The sequence below is a fragment of the Danio rerio genome, chromosome 11 (assembly GCF_052040795.2).
Source record: "Danio rerio strain M-AB ecotype USA chromosome 11, GRCz13ab, whole genome shotgun sequence".
NCBI classification, from domain to species: Eukaryota; Metazoa; Chordata; class Actinopteri; order Cypriniformes; family Danionidae; genus Danio; species Danio rerio.
In genome coordinates, this window is record NC_141031.1 from 28,867,957 (window position 1) to 28,893,723 (window position 25,767).

General features: G+C 33.0%; 1 protein-coding gene across 1 annotated transcript in view; it reads left to right on the forward strand.

Annotated features, from left to right (window-relative positions):
• The first annotated feature begins 213 nt into the window (after positions 1 to 213).
• fer1l4 (fer-1 like family member 4) overlaps positions 214 to 25,767 on the forward strand; it is a 72,135-nt gene continuing 46,581 nt past the window's right edge. Inside the window, exons 1-17 of the mRNA XM_087273746.1 lie at positions 214 to 997; positions 2,015 to 3,058; positions 4,804 to 4,859; positions 9,408 to 9,496; positions 9,650 to 9,749; positions 10,089 to 10,183; positions 12,271 to 12,312; positions 12,402 to 12,575; positions 13,527 to 13,587; positions 13,719 to 13,850; positions 13,941 to 14,003; positions 16,499 to 16,583; positions 16,840 to 17,002; positions 17,698 to 17,872; positions 19,968 to 20,154; positions 21,716 to 21,994; positions 25,129 to 25,229. Coding sequence (XP_087129872.1) covers positions 2,980 to 3,058; positions 4,804 to 4,859; positions 9,408 to 9,496; positions 9,650 to 9,749; positions 10,089 to 10,183; positions 12,271 to 12,312; positions 12,402 to 12,575; positions 13,527 to 13,587; positions 13,719 to 13,850; positions 13,941 to 14,003; positions 16,499 to 16,583; positions 16,840 to 17,002; positions 17,698 to 17,872; positions 19,968 to 20,154; positions 21,716 to 21,994; positions 25,129 to 25,229 — 1,881 coding nt within the window. The 5' untranslated portion in view covers positions 214 to 997; positions 2,015 to 2,979. The remainder of the gene's footprint in view (positions 998 to 2,014; positions 3,059 to 4,803; positions 4,860 to 9,407; positions 9,497 to 9,649; positions 9,750 to 10,088; positions 10,184 to 12,270; positions 12,313 to 12,401; positions 12,576 to 13,526; positions 13,588 to 13,718; positions 13,851 to 13,940; positions 14,004 to 16,498; positions 16,584 to 16,839; positions 17,003 to 17,697; positions 17,873 to 19,967; positions 20,155 to 21,715; positions 21,995 to 25,128; positions 25,230 to 25,767) is intronic.

Genomic DNA, 25,767 nt, shown 5'->3' on the forward strand with positions numbered 1-25,767 from the left:
TGTGTTTGGTTGAGAAATTAATGTTTGGTTAAATTTAAAATTCTGTTCTTCTGTGTTTTCTCCAAAAAACTTAAAATGCTCCTAAAGAAAGAAAGAATTCCATCTGAAGTGGTTTAATCCAAGTCTTGAGAAGAGGCACTATTACTTTATATGTCAAACCGATTTTATTTAAACTTGTATTCACATATAAACATTGAGTAACCAATATTTGCGTCTTTGTCACATAAGCTCCAGTAAGTTTGTTTGATGCGCGAAAACTAATGAAGTTCATTCTTGCCTGGCATGACAGATTAATTTAATTTGACGTACAATAGAACTACAGGCCCAGAGCCAGGGGGGTTCATGTGGTTCGAAAGACCCACCACCCACTGACAAAGTCCAGAATTTGGCACCTATATGAACTCATTTGTCCCATTTTTGACAGTACGTCATCATATATAGTGAAAAAAAAAAACGATAGAAGAAGCCTTTCAGACTGTTGTGCTGGGGTGCGCACCCCTGACGTAAAATGCACCCTCTCTGAAATGTGCATCTATTTACAGAAATTGATTTAAAAGAAAAAAAAAAACTATATATCTAATGAGAGTGGGGACTGAGGTGAGTATCATGAATGGAACTCTTCCCTTACTGAAGATAAATAAATAGATAGAATGACTTTAAATACAATGAAGATGAGATGAAGTAAATTGTTTAATGTGTGGTTTAGTAAAAAATGGCAACAACAATTTTATGTCTTCCATGTCTGTTTAAAATCAACCAAAAAGCCCAAATTTAAGCTACACAGTCATTATTAATATTTTACATTTATTGGTTAATCTATAGAGCGTTTTAAAATGTATTTCACTTTTTGTCCTTTATCCATCAAAATAATAATCTTTTCACATTTAAATCAATTATGCCCTTGATTTAAAAAAAAGTCTCTATGAGGGGGTTCATTTAGCAGCAGGGGTGCATTTATTTTTTTTATGTTCAAATGGACAGATTCTGAAGGAAATGAGCTGGGCTGCGTTTCCCGATAACGATTGATCTTAGCACTTAAGAGCGTTTTCTACGAGTCATTTTGCGAACGTTCGTTATTGTTTCACGTGCGTTTCCCAAAAATGCACTTAACACAATTGCACGTAGCCCAGCTTTAAGTGCAACTTAGGAGTCGCTATCCGTTTGTTAAGTGCTGAAATGTCACGCTATAGAATGGCTCGTTATTGTTGCACATGTTATAGCAATCCATATAATTCTTCTTCTACTTGTGTGAATGTATATTCAACTCGAATAACATAAAAAAAAATATTTTTGAGCCAGTTTAAAAACATAAATTAACTGGAAATGTCGTACTGTAAAAACACTGTCTTGCTCCAATCTCGCATAAAACTAATTCTAACAGTCCTTGCCGGAAATGACATCAGCATCATTTTCGATATTTATATGAAACCTTAATTAAGTAGAATTATTTATCAATTCATGATGATCAGCCAAGACATGTTCAATACATGGCTGGGTTTGGGGCACGCCAGCAAGTCATTGACACATTTTTTTGAGTTCCTCCTTTATTTGTGTCATCTTTAAATCACATTAAATATTTTCTGTTAAATACAACATATGTAGCCTACTACCCTCGAAATGTCCATATACAACAGTGTAATTTTTTTTTCATTCTAACATTTATTATGTAATTTTTATTTTTTTCTTTATTCATTATTATTTGTATATTGAATTGTGTAATGTGTAGAAAATATAAATGAATAGAGATATACGTACAAATAAAATGAATAATGACTTTGAAGAGAAGTAAATTGTAGGTGCAATTTGCCGGTTGTCCAGCAGGTGCCCTCATAACTCTGTCTCCTTACGATGCACTTAAGGCTTTACGATTACTCCAGAGCACTCGTAGATCCACTAAGATTTTCAAGTGCTACTTAAGTTACGATGCTTTTGGGAAACAGACCGTAATATTAAGATCAGTCGTACGATCATTTCTACGAACTTCTTAGGCTTACGATGCTTTTGGGAAACGCAGCCCTGACCAGTTAGTAATTTGCCTTCAGGTTACAGTTTTTTTTTTTTTTTTTTTTTAAGTATAAACAGGTTTCTAATTTTATTTAGTTTTTTAAATAACGTATAATAAATTTGTATTTTAAAAATATTTCAGATTTTTTTTGTTCAAAGTGTTAAATTTGAATTTCTAATCATAGCAATTTTTATAAAACTAGTTTAAATGCACATTTGTAAATTAGCACTTTGATAAAATAGTATGGTAAGCATTTTCACAAAATTGCAGGAAATATTTTTGTTGCATCAAAGTGTTGTTATATCTGACAAGATTAGTTTTTAAAATGTCACAATAATGCAGTATTTGAACCTCAATTTAATAAAGAATGAAGCAAATAACAAAAACCAAAGGTCGACTTTTTTTTTTTTAAATAAAAAGAACCAACCCTTTCATTACGGACCTTAACCATAACTTAAAAATACGGATTCTGTTTTAAACTTTTTGTATAATGAGTGTATTCACAATATTTGTGGTAAATATTATTTGTGTTTGGAGCTCACAAGTTATGAGAGCGAGTGAACGATGGCAGAATTTTCATTTTGTGGTGAACTAACCCTTAAAATGCTAATCTGAGGCGAGCCGGTTCACCATATTCTCAAATTACGCCATTGCTTGACTGACAATTCATTTGCTAACTTTTAAATTATCATAGGTAAATATGTCGTCTGGGGAGTTTCCTTCAGATGAGATTCCTGCACAGTTCCTCGAGATGAAGGATCGTGTGCTTTAACAGTGTATTGGAAGGCCTCGTGTGGTTTGGATATTTGAAAGCAGGTTAACGTTGAGGTTTGTCGTTCTGTCAGTTATTTCATGTAAGAGGTGAGCACTGAGCATCGTATTTGCAACTTTTAACAATGAGAACCAGATTCATCCAAAGATAAAACACCTGCTCAGGAGGATTACAAGACACAGAAACACCGCATCTCTCAAACATGTCCATCACTGTGCTGTTAAAGAAGATATTCAATCTACCCGGGAAATATGACAGGAAAGTGGAATTGTCTTTTAGAGGTAAGTAATAAGCATGTGATATATAAATAATAACCGTGGGTCAAAGTCAGAAATGGGTTACATGAATCCAAACAAAAACTAACAAATTATGGTTATCTTTTTAATCTGTGGGTAATTTACTATTAGCCATTCACTAAAATGTTCAGTGTAACAATAGTTCACTTACTAATAAATATTGTCTTAAAGCCTATATTTAAATTAGATAAAAATCGTTTAATTATATGTTAAAGACTCCATTTAAAATGATAGTTCCCCTAAAATGTAAATTTGCTCACCTTAAAGTGGATTTTTCTTCTGTTTAACACAAAATACGATATAAGAAAAAGCTGAAAACCTGTAACCGCCATTAACTTCCATAGTGGGAAAAGCAAATACTATGGAAGCCAACGGTAACAGGTTTCCAGCTCTAGAAGAAAGAAACTCGGTAAGGTTTAAAATGGTAAGTAAATGATGACCGAATTTAGATTTTTGGGTGGACTATCCCAGGATCACAGTGCAGCGACAATAATTGTAAATTTTAATTTATATTTTTTTAAAATTTTGCCACTTTTCTTTGTCTTACATTAAGTACTTCAAATATATATAAAAAAATATTATGATCCTATGTTCATTTATATTTGTGAAAAGTACACTGGTCAGAATAATTATGTTTCATGTTTATATGAATATGTACCACTTTGCAATAGGGTTATATTACTTACTGAATGTACTAAAGAATGAATGATGCAATTACTATATTTAATTAATCTTTATTAACATTATTTAATAAAGGAAGTCATTCATTGTTAGTTCATGTTAACTCAGTGCATTGATGTTAACTAGCAAATTGGATTTTAATAATGCATTAGTAAATGTTTAACTATGATTAATAAATACTGTACAAGTATTGTTTACATTAGTAAATAGAACTAATGGGAACTTTTTGTAAAGTGTGACCAATACAGTGCTCAGGATAAAGGAGTACACCGCTCACAGATCTCTCTTTATTTATTTTTATTTTCTATAGGATACTTTACATGAATATATTAGTGCATACACATTAGATTAGTCAGTACCAAAGCCAAATCTGGATCTATGATCCAACAAAATAATATAAGATGTTGGGGGGACATATTAAATAAACATTTAATAAACAGGAAAAGTGAAGAGAAACAAAAAAATACATTGTTTAAATTTTTTAGTATATATATATATATATATATATATATATATATATATATATATATATATATATATATATATATATATATATATATATATATATACATACATACATACATACATACATATATATATATACATACATACATACATACATACATACATACATACATACATATATATATATATATATATATATATATATATATATATATATACATACATACATACATACATACATACATACATACATACATACATATATATATATATATATATATATATATATATATATATACATACATACATACATATATATATATATATATATATATATATATATATATATATATATATATATATATATATATATATACTATATTTATACATATACTACAAATTTAATTGAATATTATTATACATTTCTTTTTATTTTATAGTATAGTAACATTTTTAATTTCTATAAATTTTAGTTTTGTTATATAAGAAACAATATGAAATATATATGTAGGAATTCACTTTCTTGAATGCCATATTAACTGCTAAATATGTTTGTTGTTGTTGTTGTTTTACTGTGTTTACAGGTTTTACTCACAAAACCAAGATTCTTCAGTGTGAGAATATAGCCATCTTCAATGAGGTAACTTGTACTATAGTGTGTTGTACTGTAGTTCATTTCACCACGGACTGTTTGCAAATGTATGTAATTATCACTACGGAATGGCTACAAAAAAACTCTACAAGTCATTTTAGCTCACATTAAAATGACTTTCAAACAAATTTAAACTTGTTCAATTAAAAAAAAAGAAAATGAACATTTCAATAACTTTACATATAACATTGATAACATTGATCCTGAACTACACGATCAAAAAAAAAAAAAAAGATTATTTATATACAGTTAAAGCCAGAATTATTAGCCCCCTGCATATTTTTTTCACCCAATTTCTGTTTAATGGAAATATTTTTTCAACACATTTAAACATAATAGTTTTAATAACTGATTTCTTGTATCTCTGCCAAGAGGACAGTACATCATATTTTAATAAATATTTTTCATTCATTCACTTATTCGTTCATTAATTTTCTTGTTGGCTTAGTTCCATTATTAATCTGGGGTCGCCACATCAGAATGAACCACCAACTTATCCAGCAAGTTTTTACGCAGCGGATGCCCTTCCAGCCGCAACCCATCTCTGGAAAACATCCACAAACACTCATACACTACAGACAATTTAGCTTACCCAATTCACCCGTACAGCATGTCTTTGGACTGTAGGGGAAATCGGAGCACCCGGAGAAAACCCACGCGAACACAGGGAGAACATGCAAACTCCACACAGAAACAACCACAGAGAGTCCAGACGTCAGTTTAACGTTTAATCCGAAAGGTAGCGCTTACTGAGCAGTATAGAGTTCCCTTTACTATTCTGGGGCATTAGGACCCATACAGACCACAGGTTGGGCGCCCCCTGCTAGCCTCACTAAAACCACTTCACGCAGCAACCTAGCTTTCCCATGTGGCCCCCATCCAGTTACTGACCGCGCACAGCCCTGCTTAGCTTCAGTGGGTGACCATGTGAGAGGTTCAGAGAGCTAGCTGCCAGCAAATGTACAGGAGGGTGAATCATTTTGACTTTTAACTGTGTATATATATATACAGTTGAAATCAGAATTATTAAACTCCTTTTGATTTTTTAAAAAACTTTTTAAAATCTTTCCCAAATTATGTTTAACAGACCAAGGACATTTTCACAGTATGTCTGATGATATTTTTTCTTCTGGAGAAAGTAAAAAAAAAAAATTTAAAACCATTTTAAGGTCAAAATTATTATCCCCTTTAAGCTATATATTTTTTTCGTTTGTCTACAGAACAAACCATGGGTATACAATAGCTTAATAATAATTACCCTATCCTGCCTAGTTAGCCTAATTAACCCAGTTAAGCCTTTAAATGTCACTTTAAGCTGTATAGAAGTATCTTGAAAAATATCTAATCAAATATTATTTACAGTCATCATGGCAAAGATAAAATAAATCAGTTATTAGAAATGAGTTATTACAACTATTATGTTTATAAATGTGTTGAAAATATACATAAACATACATAGTCAATATTTGAAGTGGATCAACGAGACGTGAACGGGTGTTGTTTAATAGTTCGATGTTTAACCTTTGATGAAAGATGATGTTTCACTTCAAACGTTGACTACTGTATATCTGTTACAGTTTTCATATATTTTAAAATATTATTTATGTTTTAAATAAGATTATTTTTCACCCATTACTTTAATCCGCAGTGAAAAGAATATATAAAGGAACATCATTTATTTATTTTTTTAAACATGTAACAATATTTATGTCTCTATTGCAAATTTGAGATCTGAGTGTACCCTTGATCGAAAAAAGTGTTCATTTCTAAAGAATTTCTTTGGACCAACCCTAAAATCATAAATGGTATATTTCCTCAGTGCAGCATTAATTTAGTACAGAGCAGGTGTCTCGACAGCCTTTTATAAAATGTTATATTTTCTAAATACTTTGCAAAATGTTGGGAGAAAAGCTGAAAGCAAAAACGCAGTTGCCCATTGCTATACATAGTGAAGCTGAAATCAGTGTTTGTGAATGTTGTGAGGAGATCTTCATGCTATCCCCACCTTCAGGCTAGTCACCAGTGCCAGATCTTGAACATTCCTCAAGACTTGTAAACAACCACTACTATGAGCTCAGATACAGTAATGAAAATAAAATATTTGACTAGTGGTCTGTCACGAGGTTATCCTTTAACTTAAGCTAACAGATATTATAATGATGGGAAGGACACGAAAGAAAAGCCGCTCATTCTGAGTGACGATAAATCAGCGCTGGCTTTATGAAGAGGAAGTCTTTTGGAGCTTTTCCTTTATGAAGAAATACATAGAACATAAAGAACGGAAAGACTTAACACACAGATGAATACAGGGCCAAAAATGAACTCAAGCAGCATCAAATGCGAGTAAAAATCTGGTTTTGTTGTGTATATAAAATGATGTTCTTCATCAGCAGGCTTTTTTTAGAAGTTTGTGCTTTTTTCTATTTTTTAGTATGTGAGTTTTATCGTGTCAATATAAAATCGCAAAAACTGTGATGTCATCCCGTAAACACATAACCAGTTGTGCAGGATCGTGATCTATTGACGTGAGCAGCTTATTAAAATTGTGCTTTCTGTGGCTCTGTTTGCAGTAAATCATCCACACTAAATACACAAAGAAAGATCGCTGTTGGACTCACTTACAAGTTATAACGTGGTTTTGAAAACTATTAATGTGTAAGTTATCATCCCAACTTTGAAAGGATGATATATAAATCTGTTCTTTTGTGGTTTCCTGCTAAAATAAAAGTAACAACATTACAAATGATATAAACAAAACATGTATTTTGTAATTTTACTGTTATAATAATAATAATAATAATAATAATAATAATAGTAATAATAATTTCATTTGATTTATTTTAAACAAAAAAATACACTTAACTAAATAAAGTGCTCAGCATAATTGAGTACACCCCATTTTGAAAATAAATATTTTTATGCATTTCTCAGTGAATATAGGCGATGTATTTTGGTGCATTTAAACAAAACAAATTTATTAAACAGATATATTTATTAAAATAATATTTTAGTCAACAAATGTTTAGAATTTGAAAGATAATCCAATTAAATTCAAGTCAAATATTGCAAAAATAACAAATTACAACCTACAAAATTTAAACTAAATTTTCAAATTGTTTGCTTCCCTTGATTTTTCCTATTTTTTAAAATTTGTATTTAATATTTTTCTATAACATATAATTTGGGCGTACTCGTTTTTGGACTGTTATCGTAAGTTATTTTGTTAGATAAGCTCCAGATTTGGCTTAGGTACTGACTAATGTAATGTATATGCACAAATATAACATTGTATAGCTTCCTATTAAAAATATGAATTTAAGATTTATGTGAGGAGTGTACTTATATATGCAAGCACTGTACATCAATCGTCTATGATTTTTTTACTCATCTCTTCTTTTTACATGTGTCCTCTTTCATCCTTTTGGCATCTTTTACATATTATATGGTTAATTCATCATCTCTTTTTAACACAGATCCAAAACATGCATGATACTGCAAACAGCCATCAACTGAAATTTTCTCATACCTTTCTCATTTTGTTCTTTTTTACAATCACATCTATCCATCAACATATTCCATTAATAATATATTTCATTACATTTAATACATTTTTGCAGTCACCTCTGTTAATCAATGCATTTCTATAATAGTATATTCTTACACAACATTTTAAATTGATTACTATCCTGACATAAAAATAGTAATACTAATAATTATAATAAGTAGTAATTTTTAGATGCTATAAAAATATTAATTATTTTATACATTGATACAAAAGGGGTATAAATATTTCCCAAGTGCTGTTTAACATAGAAATTTTAAACTTAAAAAAACTATTAATAATGTCAATAACTACATTTTGAATAGCTAAATTCTTTTGTTTTTGTCATAATGACAGGACACAAAATGTAGCTAGTTATGTTGCAAGATACTAGTATTCAGCTTAAAGTGGGGTTTCAAGGCTTAACTAGGTAAGTTAACTAGAAATGTTAGGTTAATTAGGCAAGCTTGTTCTGTAGACAATCGAGAAAAAAAAACGTTTAATAATATTGACCTTAGCAATTTAATATGTATTTTATTTATTCCAGACAAGCAAAAAAAATAATTCTATGATAATTTATACATAATTCAGAAATTCTGTGAAATGTATTTTGTATTTTTGTGTTAAAAACCACTTATTAATATTTGAAAAAGAATTAAAGAATAAAAATTTCACAGGAGGGCTAATTATATTGTCTTCAACTGTATGGTGCAAAAGTTTTTTTTTATTACTAATGAAACAAACAAAATAAATTACAAATACTTTATTGGCCATGAGTGTGTGTAAATTACTTTACATCACAAATATGATACATTATTAATAAGCAAATAAATACTATATACATAAAATATTTCAGATTGTTTTGACAGAAAAGCAATATGCCACAGTTCCTTCTTTCATTGAATGAATGAATGAATAAAGGAATGAAGGAAGGAATGGAAAAGCGAATGAACGAGTGAACGAGCGAACAAACAAGTGAATTTCTTTTTGTGTAGCATTTCAGATGGCCTCACTATGGGAAGGTGGAGAGGGATGAAGTTCTGTCCATCAGTGTATTCAACTGCAGTAAGATGTTCAGCAACAGGTCAGAGCATGAATCAGCCCTTACACTGAAAATATCCATTCTAGATTTTACAGCAGAAGGGAAATGAGAAGATTGTAAGACTCATAACGTGTAACACATGTTGTTCAATGTATAGATTAAATCAGAGTGCTGTATGTATGTGTGTGTGTTCAGACTGCTGGGGAAACTGGTGATCAGCCTGCAGCATGTGGTTTCTGTGGGTCAGCTGATCCTCCGAGAGCCTCTAACAGACGCTCAGCACAGTCTGACTGATGTGAGTGTCTCCTGACGCATATGGAGGTCCAGGAGTGCCAGTTAATGAATGAATAATTTAAGATTAAATTTAACAATATAAAATATGTAAGATAAAAAAAATAAAAGAGTCATATTATGTATTTAATTGAAACATAAAAATGTATGAATAAAAAAAATAAAATTACTGTTACCATCACAAAGTGTTGTTATTAGATAAAAAATACCTCGTCTACATTTTTATCTAACATTTTTAGAGAACTTGTATTACAAAATGTTGTTTTACCTGTATTCCTCTGCAGTGACTTCCTTAAATACAGCTGCTGATATTGTATGAGTGCGTGTTGCTCTTGTGCTGCAGATGTACATTGAGCTGGAGGTGAAGTACAGTCCTCTTCAGGGAGCAGCAGGAGGCTGGGACAGTCAAGACTTCATCAGAGAAGAGGACAGCGATGGGTTAGCAACAAACTACACATTTCAATCTATTCATCTGGTCATTGTTTTTTTCTGTATTTCTCTGTTTTGTCCCTCTTTTCATCTTACTTCGTTTAACATTTTTACTTTCCAATTTAGGCAAGTCTTTCCTTCCATCTGTTCAAATGCTTTCCTTTTTTCCTCTCTTTTCCATCCATTCTTCCACCCACCTAATCTCTTTTTCCAATCAATCAATCAATCAATCAATCAATCAATCAATCAATCAATCAATCAACTTTGCCTCCAATAGTTCATCCCTCCTTGGCTCCTTCCATTTATCCTTCTTTTCTTTTTTCTTTTAATGTATTATTACTTCTTACCTTTTTTCATGGTTTGTCAATTCATTTCATTTTCTCTTTTCTTTCACCACTTCCTTTTATTTCTATTAATTCATTACTTAATGTCTACCATTTTTCTTTATTCTAATTTTCTTTATTAGCATCCATCCATCCATCTGTTTATCTGACAGCTCACCTACACTTTTACCTCTTAATCCTCTATTTCCTTCCTTGTTGCTTGCTTCTTTCCTTCTTTCAATCTTTCCTTGTAAGAAGGAAAAAATCCACTGATCATTCTTGAGAAGTTTCAGCAGCTTAATTGGAGTTTACCTGTGGTAAATTCAGTTTATTGGACATGATTTGAAAAGGCATACACCTGTCTATAAAACGTCCCAGGGTTGACAGTGCATGTCAAAGCACAAACCAAACATGAAGACAAGGAATTGTCAGTAGACCTCAGAGACAGGATTGTCTCGAGGCACAAGGCATGGGGAAGGTTACAGAAAAATTTCTGCTGCTTTGAACGTTCCAATGAGCACAGTGGCCTCCATCATCCGTAAGTGGAAGATGTTTGGAACCACTAGGACTCTTCTTAGAGCTGACCGGCCATCTAAGCTGTGTGATCGGGGGATAAGGGCCTTAGTCAAGGAGGTGATCAATAACCCGATGGTCACACTGTCTGAGCTCCAGCGTTCTTCTGTGGAGAAAGGAGAACCTTACAGAAGGACAACCGTCTGTGCAGCAATCCACCAATCAGGCCTGTATGGTAGAGTGGCCAGACGGAAGCCACTCCCCACCTGGAATTTGCCAAAAGGCATCTGAAGGACTCTCAGACCATAAGAAACAAAATTCTCTGGTCTGATGAGACTAAAATTAAACTACTTTTAGTGAATGCTAGGTGTTACGTTTGGAGAAAACCAGACACCGCTCATCACAGTGCTAATACCATACCCACAGTGAAGCATGGTGGTGACAGCATCATGCTGTGGGGATGTTTTTCGGCAGCCGGAAATGGAAGACTAGTCAGGATAGAGGGAAAAATAAATGCAGCAATGTACAGAGACATCCTGAATGAAAACCTGCATCAACAAAGTATTGAGCAAAGGCTGTGAATACTTATGTACATGTGATTTTTCAGGTTTTTTTATTTTTAATACATTTACAAAAATAAAAAAAAATCTGTTTTGACATTGTCATTATGGGGTATTGTGTGTAGATTTCTGAGGAAATAGATGAATTTAATCCAATTTGGAGTAAGGCTGGAACAAAACTATGTGGAAAAAGTGAAGCGCTACGAATACTTTAATATTGTCACAGTAATCTTAAATTCAGGCGATGCAGTAAAGCAGTAAGTAGTGCTGTCACCTCACAGCAAGAAGGTTGCTGGTTCGAGCCTCTACTGGGCCAGTTGGCGTTTCTGTGTGGAGTTTGCATGTTCTCCCTGCGTTCTCCCTGGTTTCCTCCGGGTGCTCCACTTTTCCCCACAGTCCGAAGACATGCGGTACAGGTGAATTGGGTAGGCTAAATTGTCTGTAGTGTATGAGTGTGTATGGATGTTTCCCAGAGATGGGTTGCAGCTGGAAGGGCATCCGCTGCATAAAATATGTGCTGGATAAGTTGCCGGTTCTTTCTGCTGTGGCGACCCCGGATTAATAAACGGACTAAGCCGAATTGAAAATTAATGAATGAATAATCTTCAATTCATCCCTTCTCCTATCTTTTTCTATCCATCCATTTCATAACTAACTGAAAATTCATTTGTAATTTTGTGTTTTCTCTATTCTGTTGCAGCTCTGAGCTTGTCATTAGAAACACCGGCTTCACAGAACCGAGGCAGGACATCTCCAGCACATTCCATTTATATACACTATCATATCCTTTATTCAGTGCATTCAGATTGATTTTCTTTAAATAATTCACAGCTCTTCAGACGGTCTGCGTCCTCAGCAGCTGGATCGTGAAACCAGGATGATCGGTCGCGGACTTTTGAAAACCGAGGACGAGAACGGAGATGAAGACGATGATAATGACTATGATGATGATTATGACTTTGCAGATATGGAATGTGCCAATGTGACATTCACTCCCATTTTGAGGTGCCTTTCAATTCAGTGTAAAACATTCCTTTAAATGACATACACCGTTATACTATTGAATTTCAGTGACATACAATGAATCACACATTGCAGAACTCAATCTCCCATTATATTTTAATATCTAGATAGACGAATATACCTTATATTCTTATATTTGAAACCTAATAAGAATGTTCGGTCACACTTTATTTTAATGTATAATTCACACTATTAACAAACAATTAACCAAGATTTTTAGCTCAATAAACTACTAATTAATAGTTAGTAATGTAGTAGTTGGGTTTAGGTATTCTATACAATTGAATTCAAAATTATTAGCCCCCTTTTATTTTTATTTATTTTTTATATTTCCCAAATGATGTTTAACAGAGCAAGGAAATTTTCACAGTATGTCTGATTTTTTTTTTTTATTCTAGAGAAAGTCTAATTTGTTTTATTTCGGCTACAATAAAAGAAGTTGTTATTTTTTTATGAACCATTTTAATGGTCAAAATTATTAGCCCCTTCAAATGGATTTCCCCCTCGACTGTCTTCAGAACAAACAATCCTTATACAATAACTTGCCTAATTACCCTAACCTGCCAAGTTAATCTAATTAACCTAGATAAGCCTTTAAAAGTCACTTTAAGCTGTATAGAAGTGTCTTGAAAAATATCTAGTAAAATATTTACTGTCATCATGGCAAAGATAAAGTAAATCAGTTATTAGAAATGAGTTATTTAAACTATTATGATTAGAAATGTGTTGAAAAAAATATTCTTTCCTGTAAACAGAAATTGGGGAAAAATATACAAGGGGGGCTAATGATTCAGGAGGCTACTAATTCTCACTTCAACTGTACTTTACAAGTAATAAGCCAATAGTAAAAAGTGTGAATTGTTATTTAAACTAAAGTGTTAGTAAATGTTTCACAAGTAATACTGTAAAACTTATGTCTGTTTGTGTGTGTAGTCGTTGCAGGGCTCTAGCAAAACATGAGCTTGCTATCACACCTAAAGTGAAGTCTTTCCAGGTAAAACAATTTGATGAGGGAAACCTACTTACTATAGACAAAGAGTTTTGTAATTGTTATTTTTATAGCTGACTCTGTTTGATGGGAATTTAAAGAATCTTTTATTTCACTCTTTATTTTCTTCCCCTCAGGTGAATGTAAATGTGATTGAAGCTCAGAAACTGGTTGGGGTGAACATCAACCCAGCAGTGTACGTGACTGTTGGAGACGAGAAAAAGCACACAGCTACTCAGAAATCTACCAACTGTCCATTTTACAATGAGGTAACCGATTACAAAGATTTCTAATTTAAGAATCTAAAACTTAGATTAAGCTTCTCTCTGATTGTTTGTCTCTTTGTTTTGGTCCTCAAGAATTTCATGTTTGAATTCCAAGAAACACAGGATGTCCTCTTTGATAAAGTGATTGAGATTTCTGTAAGTATTTGCCGAGACAAATTAAACAGGCAAACATTGTGTGAAAAGGATTTTATGAAACTCCCCTTTATGTTAAATGTCACTGACTGCTCTGTTGTTTAATCCTTTGATACAGTGCACTTATTGTGAGATTCATGTATTTAGATTGTACTTCCTACTCTCAAAAAAAGACATTTGCTGTTTGTTTAAACTACTTATTTAAATTGAGCTGAAACAACACATTATTGAGTTTTTGGAGGGACAGCTTAATTGTTTTATGACCAATCTACTTAAATTTGTAAAAAAAAAATAATAAGTTAACTTATTTCCCTCATGTTGTTCTAAGACAAATCGATTGTGTGGAACCCAACATTTTTTTACAGTGTATTTTTTAACAATATTACATTTTTAAACTTTTTGTTTTTTAAAGAAAAAGAAAATTTACATACAGTACAACAGTAAACATTACAGTTTTCTTTTTACTATTTTTGTTTTAACCAAAGCCCCACCCTCAAGACCTGAACATGCCAGGGCAGCTTAACACAATAATTAGGGTCAAATATAATAATTACATAGTCTGAAGTCATATGTTGTAACAACAGTGGTGATGAAAAAAATTAAATAAAATAAGTGGGCCCCAATAGCCTAGTGGTTAAGTGCGCTGACATATAGCACCATGGTGCTCACGGCGACCTGGATTCAAATCCTGGCTTGAGGACCTACGCCAGTCCCTTCCCTCTCTCTGCTCCCCATGCTTTCCTTTCACGCCCCAAGTCTGGGGGAAAACAACATGGGCATAATAAACAGAAAAACAAATGTGTTGGGGTTGTGGATTTCCCAAACAAAATAAAAACTTAAGGCAAAAGATCCCCTTCGGTCAACAACCAAACTCGGACACTGCATTGAGAGTTATGGAATAGGTTTTTTATAAAAAAAGTAAAATTTTAAATGAGCTTTTCTTCAGGGTGGCCACAGGCCAAAATAACAAAACGAATCTGCAAAGTAAATGAACTAAATTACCTAAAAATATTTAAAGAAAAATACAGGAAGCTTACCTTTCTCCCTAAAAATAAACATAGTCAAAAGTAATCAAATAAATAGGCAGGCCACCCCTACAAGCTCAAACTCTCAAAAGAAGTTAAACGTGTGAACAATGTGAACAGGGGTAAGGGAAATCCAGGAGCTCCACTCCCAGCTACTGTCGCACCACAAATGAGCTCCTCGAACTCTGCCGGAAGTTCCTTTTTATATAGGCCTCCGAGACCAGCAGCCAATCAGAGCACGAATCACGCTGGAATGGGAGTGCATAGGATAACAAAAAAAAAACAACGAAACAACAAAAAGCAGGACAAAGAAAAAGACACATGCAATGCGCAATAAAAAAAAAACTTTAGCCTAAGCACCTGGCTGTTCTCCACTATCCTATCCCAATAAAAGGTGAAAAAAATTTAATTTAAAATATCAATAAAGAAAAAAACTGGGAGAAGAAAACAATTTGCAGGACAAACTACATTAAAGACAAAACACAATGGAGCATGTACAATAAAATATAAATGCTGTACAATAAAACATGATTACAAATATTTTTTTTTCAGAAACTTACACTGAAAAAATGCAGAGTTCCACACAGCTCATTCATGTTGTCCCAACACAAATCGATTAAGATAACTTAACACTTTAAACAAATTTATTTGGGTCGAGCATTAATTAAGTTGTCTCAGTGAAATCTCAAGAATTGTGTTGATTCAGCTTATTTTAGTTGAATTACTTATAACTACTTAGTTATAAGTAGTTTGATCAAGCAAAAAAATATTTTTTTAAGTGTACAGTTGGTCAGTATAACAAATGTTTTCCTTGTAGTCATTAAAAAATAGGGTTTGAATAATTTGAATTACGTTAAATTATATAAAATTAGGTATTGTGTTGTCTTAAAATGAATATAAACATATGAATACATGGCATTTTTAAATTATTTGACCGATTGTCATTTCATCCAATGGTGTATATGCACTAGAATTTTTAATTTTAAATAAGCCAGCTCAAGTTCTCAGACCAGACAAGAAACACTGCATTAAATTACAATTTTAAAATATGGAAATTAGAAAAATATTTAGCAGTTTTCCTGCTGCTGCTGATTTGATCTTTCATCTCATTTTACACCTGAACTTCTAAATGCTGAAGTCATTTGAGTGCTGAAGTCTATTTAACTGATTATACTTTAATTACATTATAACATCAATGCTGTAAAAGGAACGGTCAAATTAACTGAACAGAACAACTGAACAGAACACATTAACAGAAGTTTATCGTTGGCTGAAAACCAACAGCTGTCCACATACTCCATTGATGCTCTATATGTGTTTTTACTTGATATTTAGAAGAAATATTGTCCGCAGAAAAAAAAAATTCTTTAATAATTTTTTATACAAATAATTTGTTTTCATCCCTGTTGTTATCACTAAAACAATATATGTACAAGGTATTTGTGTTCTCTTGATATCTTTCCATTCTTTTAGGTGGTTCATAAGAAAGTCCTTGCCTTTTTGATGACTCACATAGGATCCTTTAAGATTGACATCAGCACAGTATATCAGCAGCCAGGTACTGTAGCTTGATACTTATTAATATTTACCTAAACCAGCTTAGGAAACCATAAATTCTAATTGCTTTGATATACATATTACTACAAAAAAACAGCCTGAGTGTTCAGTGCACTGCTAAAACAGTAATACCATTCCCTAGGCATTTTAATGGCGATAATTATCTCATCACCAGTGGAGAAAAAGAATGATTATAGGTCTACTTAGAAACAGCAGCATTGATTGCAACAACTTAACACGGCTAATATATCTCCCAGATCACCGTTTTTACCAGAAATGGGCTCCACTCACTGACCCAAAAGATACCCGCTCGGGTATTAAAGGTTATGTGAAGTGCACAGTGAGTGTGGTGATGAAAGGAGACCCCATGGGCATGGCCAGCCTGGCACCAGCTGGCAGCCAGAACGATGACATTGAAAAGTAAGAGTTTGCTTTGTTTTACATGTCAGTGTTCCTCACTGCTCTTTACTGTAACAGAAACCCCCTGTAAATTCAACATAGCACAACATTAGAGACAGATTGATGGCTCCCTGGGTTAATCTGGGTTAAAACACCCACAATAGCGTTTCATTTTAACATTTATTTTCCTTATAGTCTGATGTAGAGGATGCCAGATTAGGTTTAGCTTAATACATTAAAATTTTGAGTTAATGTAACAGTAGTTCAACAAAAAATAAAACATTTACTCACTTTTTACTTATCATCAAGTGGTTTCAAACCTTTATAAGCTTATTTTTTTCATTGAAAGAAAAAGCAGATATTTTGAAGAATGTTGAAAACCAGTATGCATTGACTTCCATAGTTGTTTTTTTTACTATGGAAGTAAATGGATAAGACATTTTATATCTTCTTTTGTGTTTAAAGCTCAAACAGATTTGTGACAAGTGAATGAGGAGTAAATGATGACAGAATATTCAGTTTTGGGTCAACTATTGCTTTAAGTACAATGCACTTTTGTGTGAAAGTTAATCAATTGATATAATTTCATTGTTCTGTTTCACAGTGTTCTCGTAGACTCATTCCCCTGAAGTGAAGACATTAGTATTAAATATTTGGTTCTTAGGTTACTAGCATTGATGTGTTTGGTTTAATATACATTTTTACATGTCTTGTAGAAACCTTCTCCTTCCGAAGAGGATGCCATCCGAACGGCCCTGGGCTAAGTTTATCCTGAAGATCTACAGAGCTGAAGGTTTGCCCAGCATGAACTCTGGTTTCATGGGGAAGATAATGAGAGACAAGAAGGTCTTCCTTGATCCCTATGTTCAAGTTACATTCGCCGGCCAGCAGGTGATTATCTGTTTCTGCTCTTTATGTTAGCTATTTTGTTTGAAATATATATATAAAGGGTAGGTTTGGCTGTGCTTTATTTTGGTAGTCTCTTTTAGACATTCTGTTGACTGTAAAAGTAACTTCACTACTACATGTCATATAATACTAGAATGTATTCTGAACGTTTGACCTTCAAAATAAAGTGCTGGCAGATTTTTTAAATCTGTCAAATTTTATGTCTAATTAGAGCTGTAGAATTATAATATTATTAGAGGTTATCATCATTTTATTTAGACGTAAATTTAACAGAGGGGTGGCACGGTGGCTTGGTGGTTAGCACTGTTGCCTCACAGCAAGAAGGTCCCTGGTTTAAATCCTGGCTGTGCCAGTTGGCATTGCTGTGTGGAGTTTGCATGTTCTCCCTGTGGGAGTTTCCCAGTATTGGGTTGTAGCTGGAAGAGCATCTGTTGTGTAAAACAAATACCAGAATAGTTGTTGGTTCATTCTGCTGTGGCGACCCCTGATAAATAAGGAACTAAGCTGAAGGAAAAGGAATAAAATAATGAATGAATGAATGAATATTATTTAACAGTCAAAATTATTTTTAACTGGAGAAAAATTGTCGTAAGATCAACTTCTCATTTGTAAAACATTTTTAAAAAATTAAGTGAAATTAAAAGTTTGAAATGTTACTGTTTTTTTAGAATGGTATTTGGTTAATCCTATTTTTTTTGTAAATTGCACATAAAGTGAACCTAAAGATGCATGTAAATGAACTAAAAGGGTTATTATTTTATTATTTTTTATTACCAAATGCATTACTAAAGTTTTAAAACAAAATAAAAAGTTTTTATTTGTTCTAACATTCACATTATCATGGAAAAATAACAAGTTTTCAAAACTTTGAACTCAGATTTTCAAATACTATTCCTAAATGTGTTTTAAATGTGAAAAGGCTAAAAAAAATTATTATTAATTATTTTATCTGCCATTGACAGTAAATGATGTTTGATTAGATATTTTTTGAAACACTTCTATCCAGCTTAAAGTGACATTTAAAGGTTTAATTAGACTAATTAGGTTAACTAGTCAGGTTAGGGTAATTAGGCAAGTTATCGTATAACGATGGTTTGTTCTGTAGACTATTGAAAAAATATAGCTTAAAGGGGATAATAATTTTGACCTTTAAATGATGTTTAAAAAATGTAAAACTGCTTTTTCCAGAAGAAAAAATATTATCAGACATACTGTGAAAATTTCCTTGCTCTGTTAAACATAATTTGGGAAATGTTTTAAAAAGAAAAAATTCAGAGGTGGTTTAATAATTCTGATTGCAACTGTATATATCTTTAACAAATGTAGCACTAATAAACCTTTTACATAAAGTATTTTTGACATGTAAATGTACAGCTTATATACCCTGCTTTAAAATGTCCCCATCCTGAAAGATTTACGTTTTTTAAAATGGTTCTTACTTATATAAATCTAATAATTGTAAAATTTAGATTAATAAATTTAAAAAGCATATAAACATGTTTTTCATTAATTTTAAAGCACACGATAATGATCATTCCTATATTAAACACTGTCTGTCTCTATGGTCAAAGCAAACCCAAATACATTATGAGAGTTAAACAGGAAAAACCTTCTCACGATGTGTTTGCTTGTGCTCTTTCCTTGATATATGCCTAGATGGTACTATTTATACAGTCAAATGATCAAATGAAAACGCTTCCCATGGCTTTCTTTTCCTAATATTGTTCTCCTCACTGTGTTTTCATTCTTGAATTCATTTCAGCATAACATATAACCTTGTGAAATATCATTTGGTCAAACGCCACACACTTACACACACACCCTGATGGTGGTTTGTTTGTTAAATGGGCAGAGGTGTTCAGTATTTGAACTGTTCTCGGAGTCTTGCTACACAGGGAGTTAGCAAACATTTCAGCGCTAAATAAATCATTATGATGTCAGAGCTTGTCTTATCTGAGAAAAGTTCAAGTGAAGTCAAACCTGAACCCTCTCTTCCTCATTACAGCCTAGATAGATTACAGAACTACATAGTAAAATTAACTAAAGTTTAAACTGAATGTCTTTATATGTTTGACAGGGGGAAACGTCAGTCGATAGCAACACCAATGCTCCAGAGTGGAATGAACAGATATCCTTTATTGAACAGTTTCCTCCTCTTGCTCGACGAATCAAAATCCAGATCCTTGATGATGCCAACATTGGAGATGTGGCTGTGGCAACACACTTCCTGGATCTTCTTCAGATCTCCAATCCCAACCGAAATGGTTAGTTTAAAGGTAGACCAATGAAGTTTGAAGTGAAAGTCCAGCCAAAAATGCTAATTCCTTTACTAACTCATGTTGTTTCAATCTTAGATTATTTTCTTTCTTATTTTTAACATGTAAGAAGATATTTTGAAGAATGTTGGTCAGCTAACCCTGTCAGTTTTTATTCGCCTATTTTTTTTATATATTTTTTTTCAATTGTAAGGTCAAAAACATATTTAAAGCCAATGGGAATCCAAACTGTTTGGTTTACAACATTTAAATGATGTTGGGACAAAAGTAGCAGGATTTGCAATTTTGGTTGATCTGTCTTTTTCCATATTTGTTTCTGAATTTTTTAATTACTTATTCATAAAATGACAATTCTGTGAAAACCAATGATTCAGGATGTCCTTTAGTCAAAAAACAACTCAAAAATACATATTTTAAATGTGTTTTTGTTTAATTAATTGATAGTATAATTCTTAGACTTTTGTAGTTAATTTTTATATTATTATTGTTAATCTAATCTAATATAATTTACAATATATGAAGAAAAAATCACACATTTCATTTTTGAATGTATCAAAAAATTGGAGAGAAAACATTTTAGAATGAACTTAAAAATATTATTCCACATTTATAAGGAATAAAAACAATGTCATAAATATTTTGTCCATGCATCAAATCAATGGATGTGTTATGATAAAAACAGAAAAGAAAATGGAATGTAATCGTAATTGAATGAGGGGACAATTCCAAAATCAGCATTTAAAACAGGCAACATTTTTTTTTGTCTGTTTATTTTAACGTAAACTTATAAATGTTGCTATTTTTAACAAAGTCTAATGTAACTATCTTCTTTTTACCAATATTTAAATCAATATTATTATAGGAAAATTATAGCTTATAACTTACTATTAAATGTCTCTTGTAAATACAGAAATAATCACAGCCTATAAAACTAAAATACAGTCAAAAAAAGTTAAACTGGGTTCTCGCCTGAAACTAATGCGTTATAATTTTTTTTTAATCATTCATTCATTTTTTATTGGTTTAGTCCCTTTATTCGTCAGGGGTCACCACAGCGGAATGAACCGTCAAGTTATTCAGTATATGTTTTTCAAAGCGGATGCCCTTCTAGCTGCAACACAGTACTGGAAAAGATTTATTCACACACATACACTACGGCCAATTTAGTTTATTCAATTCGCCTATACCACATGTCTTTGAACTGTTGGGGGAAATGGAGCACTTGGGGAGCACACGAACTTGGGTAGAACATGCAAACTTTACCAACTGGCCCAGCCAGGAGTCGAAACCAGCAACCTTCTTGCTGTGAGGCGACAGTGCTAACCACTGAGCCACTGGGTTGCCCTTTAATTTTTTCTATATACTTGATACATTTTTTATTCTTGATGGCATTTTCAACTGAAAATAATCTGCAGCTGAAAAATCAATGCATCCCTAATTTTAGCATTAAATTCCTTCTGGTGACCTCACGTTTTGACTCTTTACTGAACAACTTTTACTTCATTACACATTATGCAACCTTCTTCCCATTTTCTTCCCCACCTACCAGGTTTCAATCCCACCTTTGGTCCTGCTTGGGTCAATCTCTACGGCTCCCCCCAGAACTCCACTCTGAGAGACATCCACCGGGACCTTAATGAAGGTCTGAGTGACGGCATCTTCTACAGAGGTAGAATACTGCTGTCGCTCAGCGTGGAGGTTTACTTCTCACCTACGGCTGTGGTGACGGAGAGCAAGGCCATCGCTAATGTCAAGAGCACAATCAGCAGGCTCAATCTGAAACGCAGGAGCCGGAAGTCCAAGGAGAAGAAAACGGGCAGCAAAGAAGGTAGTATCATACGATTAAGGAAAAATCAGTTAATTGATCTTAAAGTCTGCATGAAGTTGTAGCTGTGACCGTTTTTTTTTTTTTTGACATATTGTGATGCAATTTTTATGGAAACGGAAAATTAAATGCGAAAACAGTGGTCATGGTTTATTCAACTGGAAGCTGATTGGATGTAGTAAACATGGCATTTTATTCAGAAAGCTCGAAACCTGCTTCTCACCATTTCTGTTTGACAGTTGAAGGGGCGGGGTTAAGTATGTTAACCACGTTCAATACCTCAGACCGACATAATCTGAAAATTTTACTAAAAACAAACAGGAAGTGCATTTTCAGATTTTAATTTTAGATTACAAGGGGAAACAATCATTTTTTCTTAATGAGATGCACAGATGAATTGTTCACCACAAAACCATCAATGTGAGCTAACAAAATCATAATTTTGATTTCATTTTTTACTTTAAAGTTGCCATGAAACAGAAGTTAAGACTGTCATTTTTTTAATATTGTGACGTACATCCAATTGAAACGGTCCTGAAATTAGAAAAAAAATGTACGGGTGTTCAATATTTCATTAATTGGGAACTAATTGGATTATTGCATTAAAATGACCAGAAAAAAAGCTATTTCAAGAGTTTTGGTATTTGATAGAAGATTATAAACCTTTAAAAACATTTTTCAAAATAATGAAGTACACAGATACATCATTAATTACAAGCACTACTTTGTGAATGAAAAATAAAAAGAGTAAATTTTGATTTCATGGCAACTTTACATACTGACTGTAATCATTTAAATCTGAACCCCTAGTGGTACTAAAGTATTTTTTTTTGTGCTCATCGATGTTTTTTTAAAAGTATTGGCTCCAGAAATATATTTTCTTTACAAAGAAATTTGTTAAAAAATAGATTCATTTAAGCATTACAATCATAAATCAAACCAACTAACTATGAAATGAATCTCAGCTTTACAAACTTTGATTTAAAGCATAGAAGTACATGAAATTTGGACAAACATGTAAGGCCTAAGATAGAAATCTAAGGCCTAAGGCTTTAGGTACTGAAAGGCCACATGATTCAGAAGTTGCTGAGACTTTTATTTCAGCATATTGATGTATTTCCAACTGAAATTGAATATTAAGTTGTTCTTTTGTGCATCATTCTCTCATAGCAAACTAACGATAAGAGGGGCATGGTTAAGAATATTGTGACTGAAGTCGTCAAGCTGACACCAATAGAGAATAACCACCACTGCATATGTAGAAGCAGATGATCAGACATTGGTTGAAGATTACCAAAACATTTTTTTCAGTGAAGTAAATTAGACAGTGGGCATCACTGTGGCGCAGTGGGTAGTATGATCGCTTCACAGCAAGAAGGTCACTGTTTTGAGCCTTGGCTGGGTCAGTTGGCATTTCTGTGTGGAGTTTACATGTTCTTCCTGTGATCGCGTGAGTTTCCTCCGGGTGCTCTGTTTTCCCTCACAGGTCCAAAGACATGCTGTATAGGTAAATTGGGTACGCTAAATTGTCCGTAGTGTATGTGTGTGAATAAGTGTGTATGGATGTTTCCCAGTGATGGGAAGAGCATTCACTGCGTAAAACAAATGCTGGATAAGTTCAATCTGCTGCGGCGACCCCCTATTAATAAAGGGACTAAGCCGACAAGAAAATCAGTGATTGAATTAAGTTAGACTGATTATGTGCGCCAGCGAAATAAACATTGTAAATTTATATTTTACACTAACTTTTTTTTTATCAGTGAAAGACTGTAAATGACACAATCAAGTAAAAAAACTACAGGAAACAGTTTTAAAATCGTTTATTTTTTTAGTGGAAAAAAATAAGTACAGCTTTTCCATACACAATGTTGGACTTTATTGGCCAGGTGTAACAACATTAGCCCAGCCAGGCATGAGGTTTTGGGGCGGAGCTACCTGTTTGTTCGACCAATGAAGAAAGTGTGGGAATTGCATTTGACAGTGGTGAAATAACTTATAGGGCCAATCCCAATTCTATTTTTGTACCTCTACCCCTTCGCCTTGGTCATTGAAACAGAGTGCGAAGGGGAAGGGCTTCAAAATTTACCCCTAAGAAATGGGACACCACCACAACACCTGGACATGCCTTCATATGTCATTGTGATCTCTTACTTCATATGAAATCGACGATCGCGACTGCTGTAATTATTCCAGTTTTTTGGTATTCATCTTTAGGAAATCACTGAAGGCAACAATATCATGTTATCATTGTGATATATTATGTCAATAAGCTTGTAACTGTACTGTGCATTTACACAGTGGCTATATTCATTAATGTAACAAACCAAAAACTACATTAACATTATAGCAGACACGGTAAAAAGCTCATACCCAGCCACTAGACCTTTCTGACAGGGTATTCGAGTGTGGGATTACTGTACAGGAATTACTATTAGGGATTATAGATAGCGAAATTTAGCAGTTTTAATTTTAGCGTTTTTTTAAAGCATGATGATGAAACATGAACGCTGTTATTAATGTATTAAAACATGTGCCTGTTTGTTGTAAAAATGAAAAATAATGACCAATTTGTCATTTGTGCTTCTCCTTACTTCCGTGTGCTGCCATGCTGCTGTTGTGAAACTACTATACAGGAGTTATTATTAGGGATTATAGGTAGCGAAATTTAGCGGCATTTGTTTTAGCAGGGTTTTTTAAAGCACGTTTTTTAAAATGACGTTAAAACACAAACGTCTTAATGAATGTATTAAAACATATGCTTGTTTTTTGTAAAAATTCATAATAATGACAAATAATACTACTTTGTGCAATTCTCTACTTCCGCGTGCAGCCATACTGTCGCTGTAGATAATGTATTTTGGGAAATATTCTTACCCCTTTGTTTCAAGTGTGGTCCTGAAAAATCTCAGTTTGAGGGGTATCTAGCCCTTCCACTTAGCCCTACGCCTTCAAGCTAAAGAGAATTGGGACACCCCTACCACGTCACGTGAATGTGCAAACTGAGGGGTAAGGGCAAGGGCTAAGGGGTAGAATTAGGATTGGATAATAATATCAATATGTAAAGTCAACTGTTTTTCACATATTGGAATTATAGATTCATATACCCCAATAAATGACAAGCGTTCTTTATTTATCAGTGCAGAGTCCCAGCGGGCCGGCAGAGGAATCTGAAGATGTCGGTGCTGAAGTACCAGCTGCCGTGACTGTGGAAGTGGAAGAAGTTCATCCTCTTCCTGAGGTCTGTGACCACTCTAGCTTGTTTAATATAATTAAATTGCCTATTTTTACCATTTTTTTGTATGTGTTTGTTTGTTTTTTGATTTTATATTGATTATCTTTTTATTGAATTTATGATAGCAACATTTAATTACTGTAACTGACACAGTTTGGGAGGGGAAGGGAAAGGCGCCATAAAAAGCATGCTAAAATTTATAAACTAATGGTGCTGTTAAATTATTGAAGAAAATTTTAAAAAGTGAATCATAAAAAACATATAATTAAACTTTTTATACAACAGTTAGTTCTGGATTTAGAGTACACTGTAAAAATTTTTTTGAGTCATCTCAACTTACGTCAAGCACAGTGACTGAACAATTAAGTTTTAAATGTCATAAATTCATTTAAAACATTGAAATAAAAACAAACAAATAGGAGGATCAACGAGTGAGTCGTAGAATTACTCACTTGAATCTCTTAAAACAGTGAATAGTTCCATGATGATTCACCACTATTGTGTGTGTTGTTTTAAAACTTGTGATTGATTTTCTCACTTGACT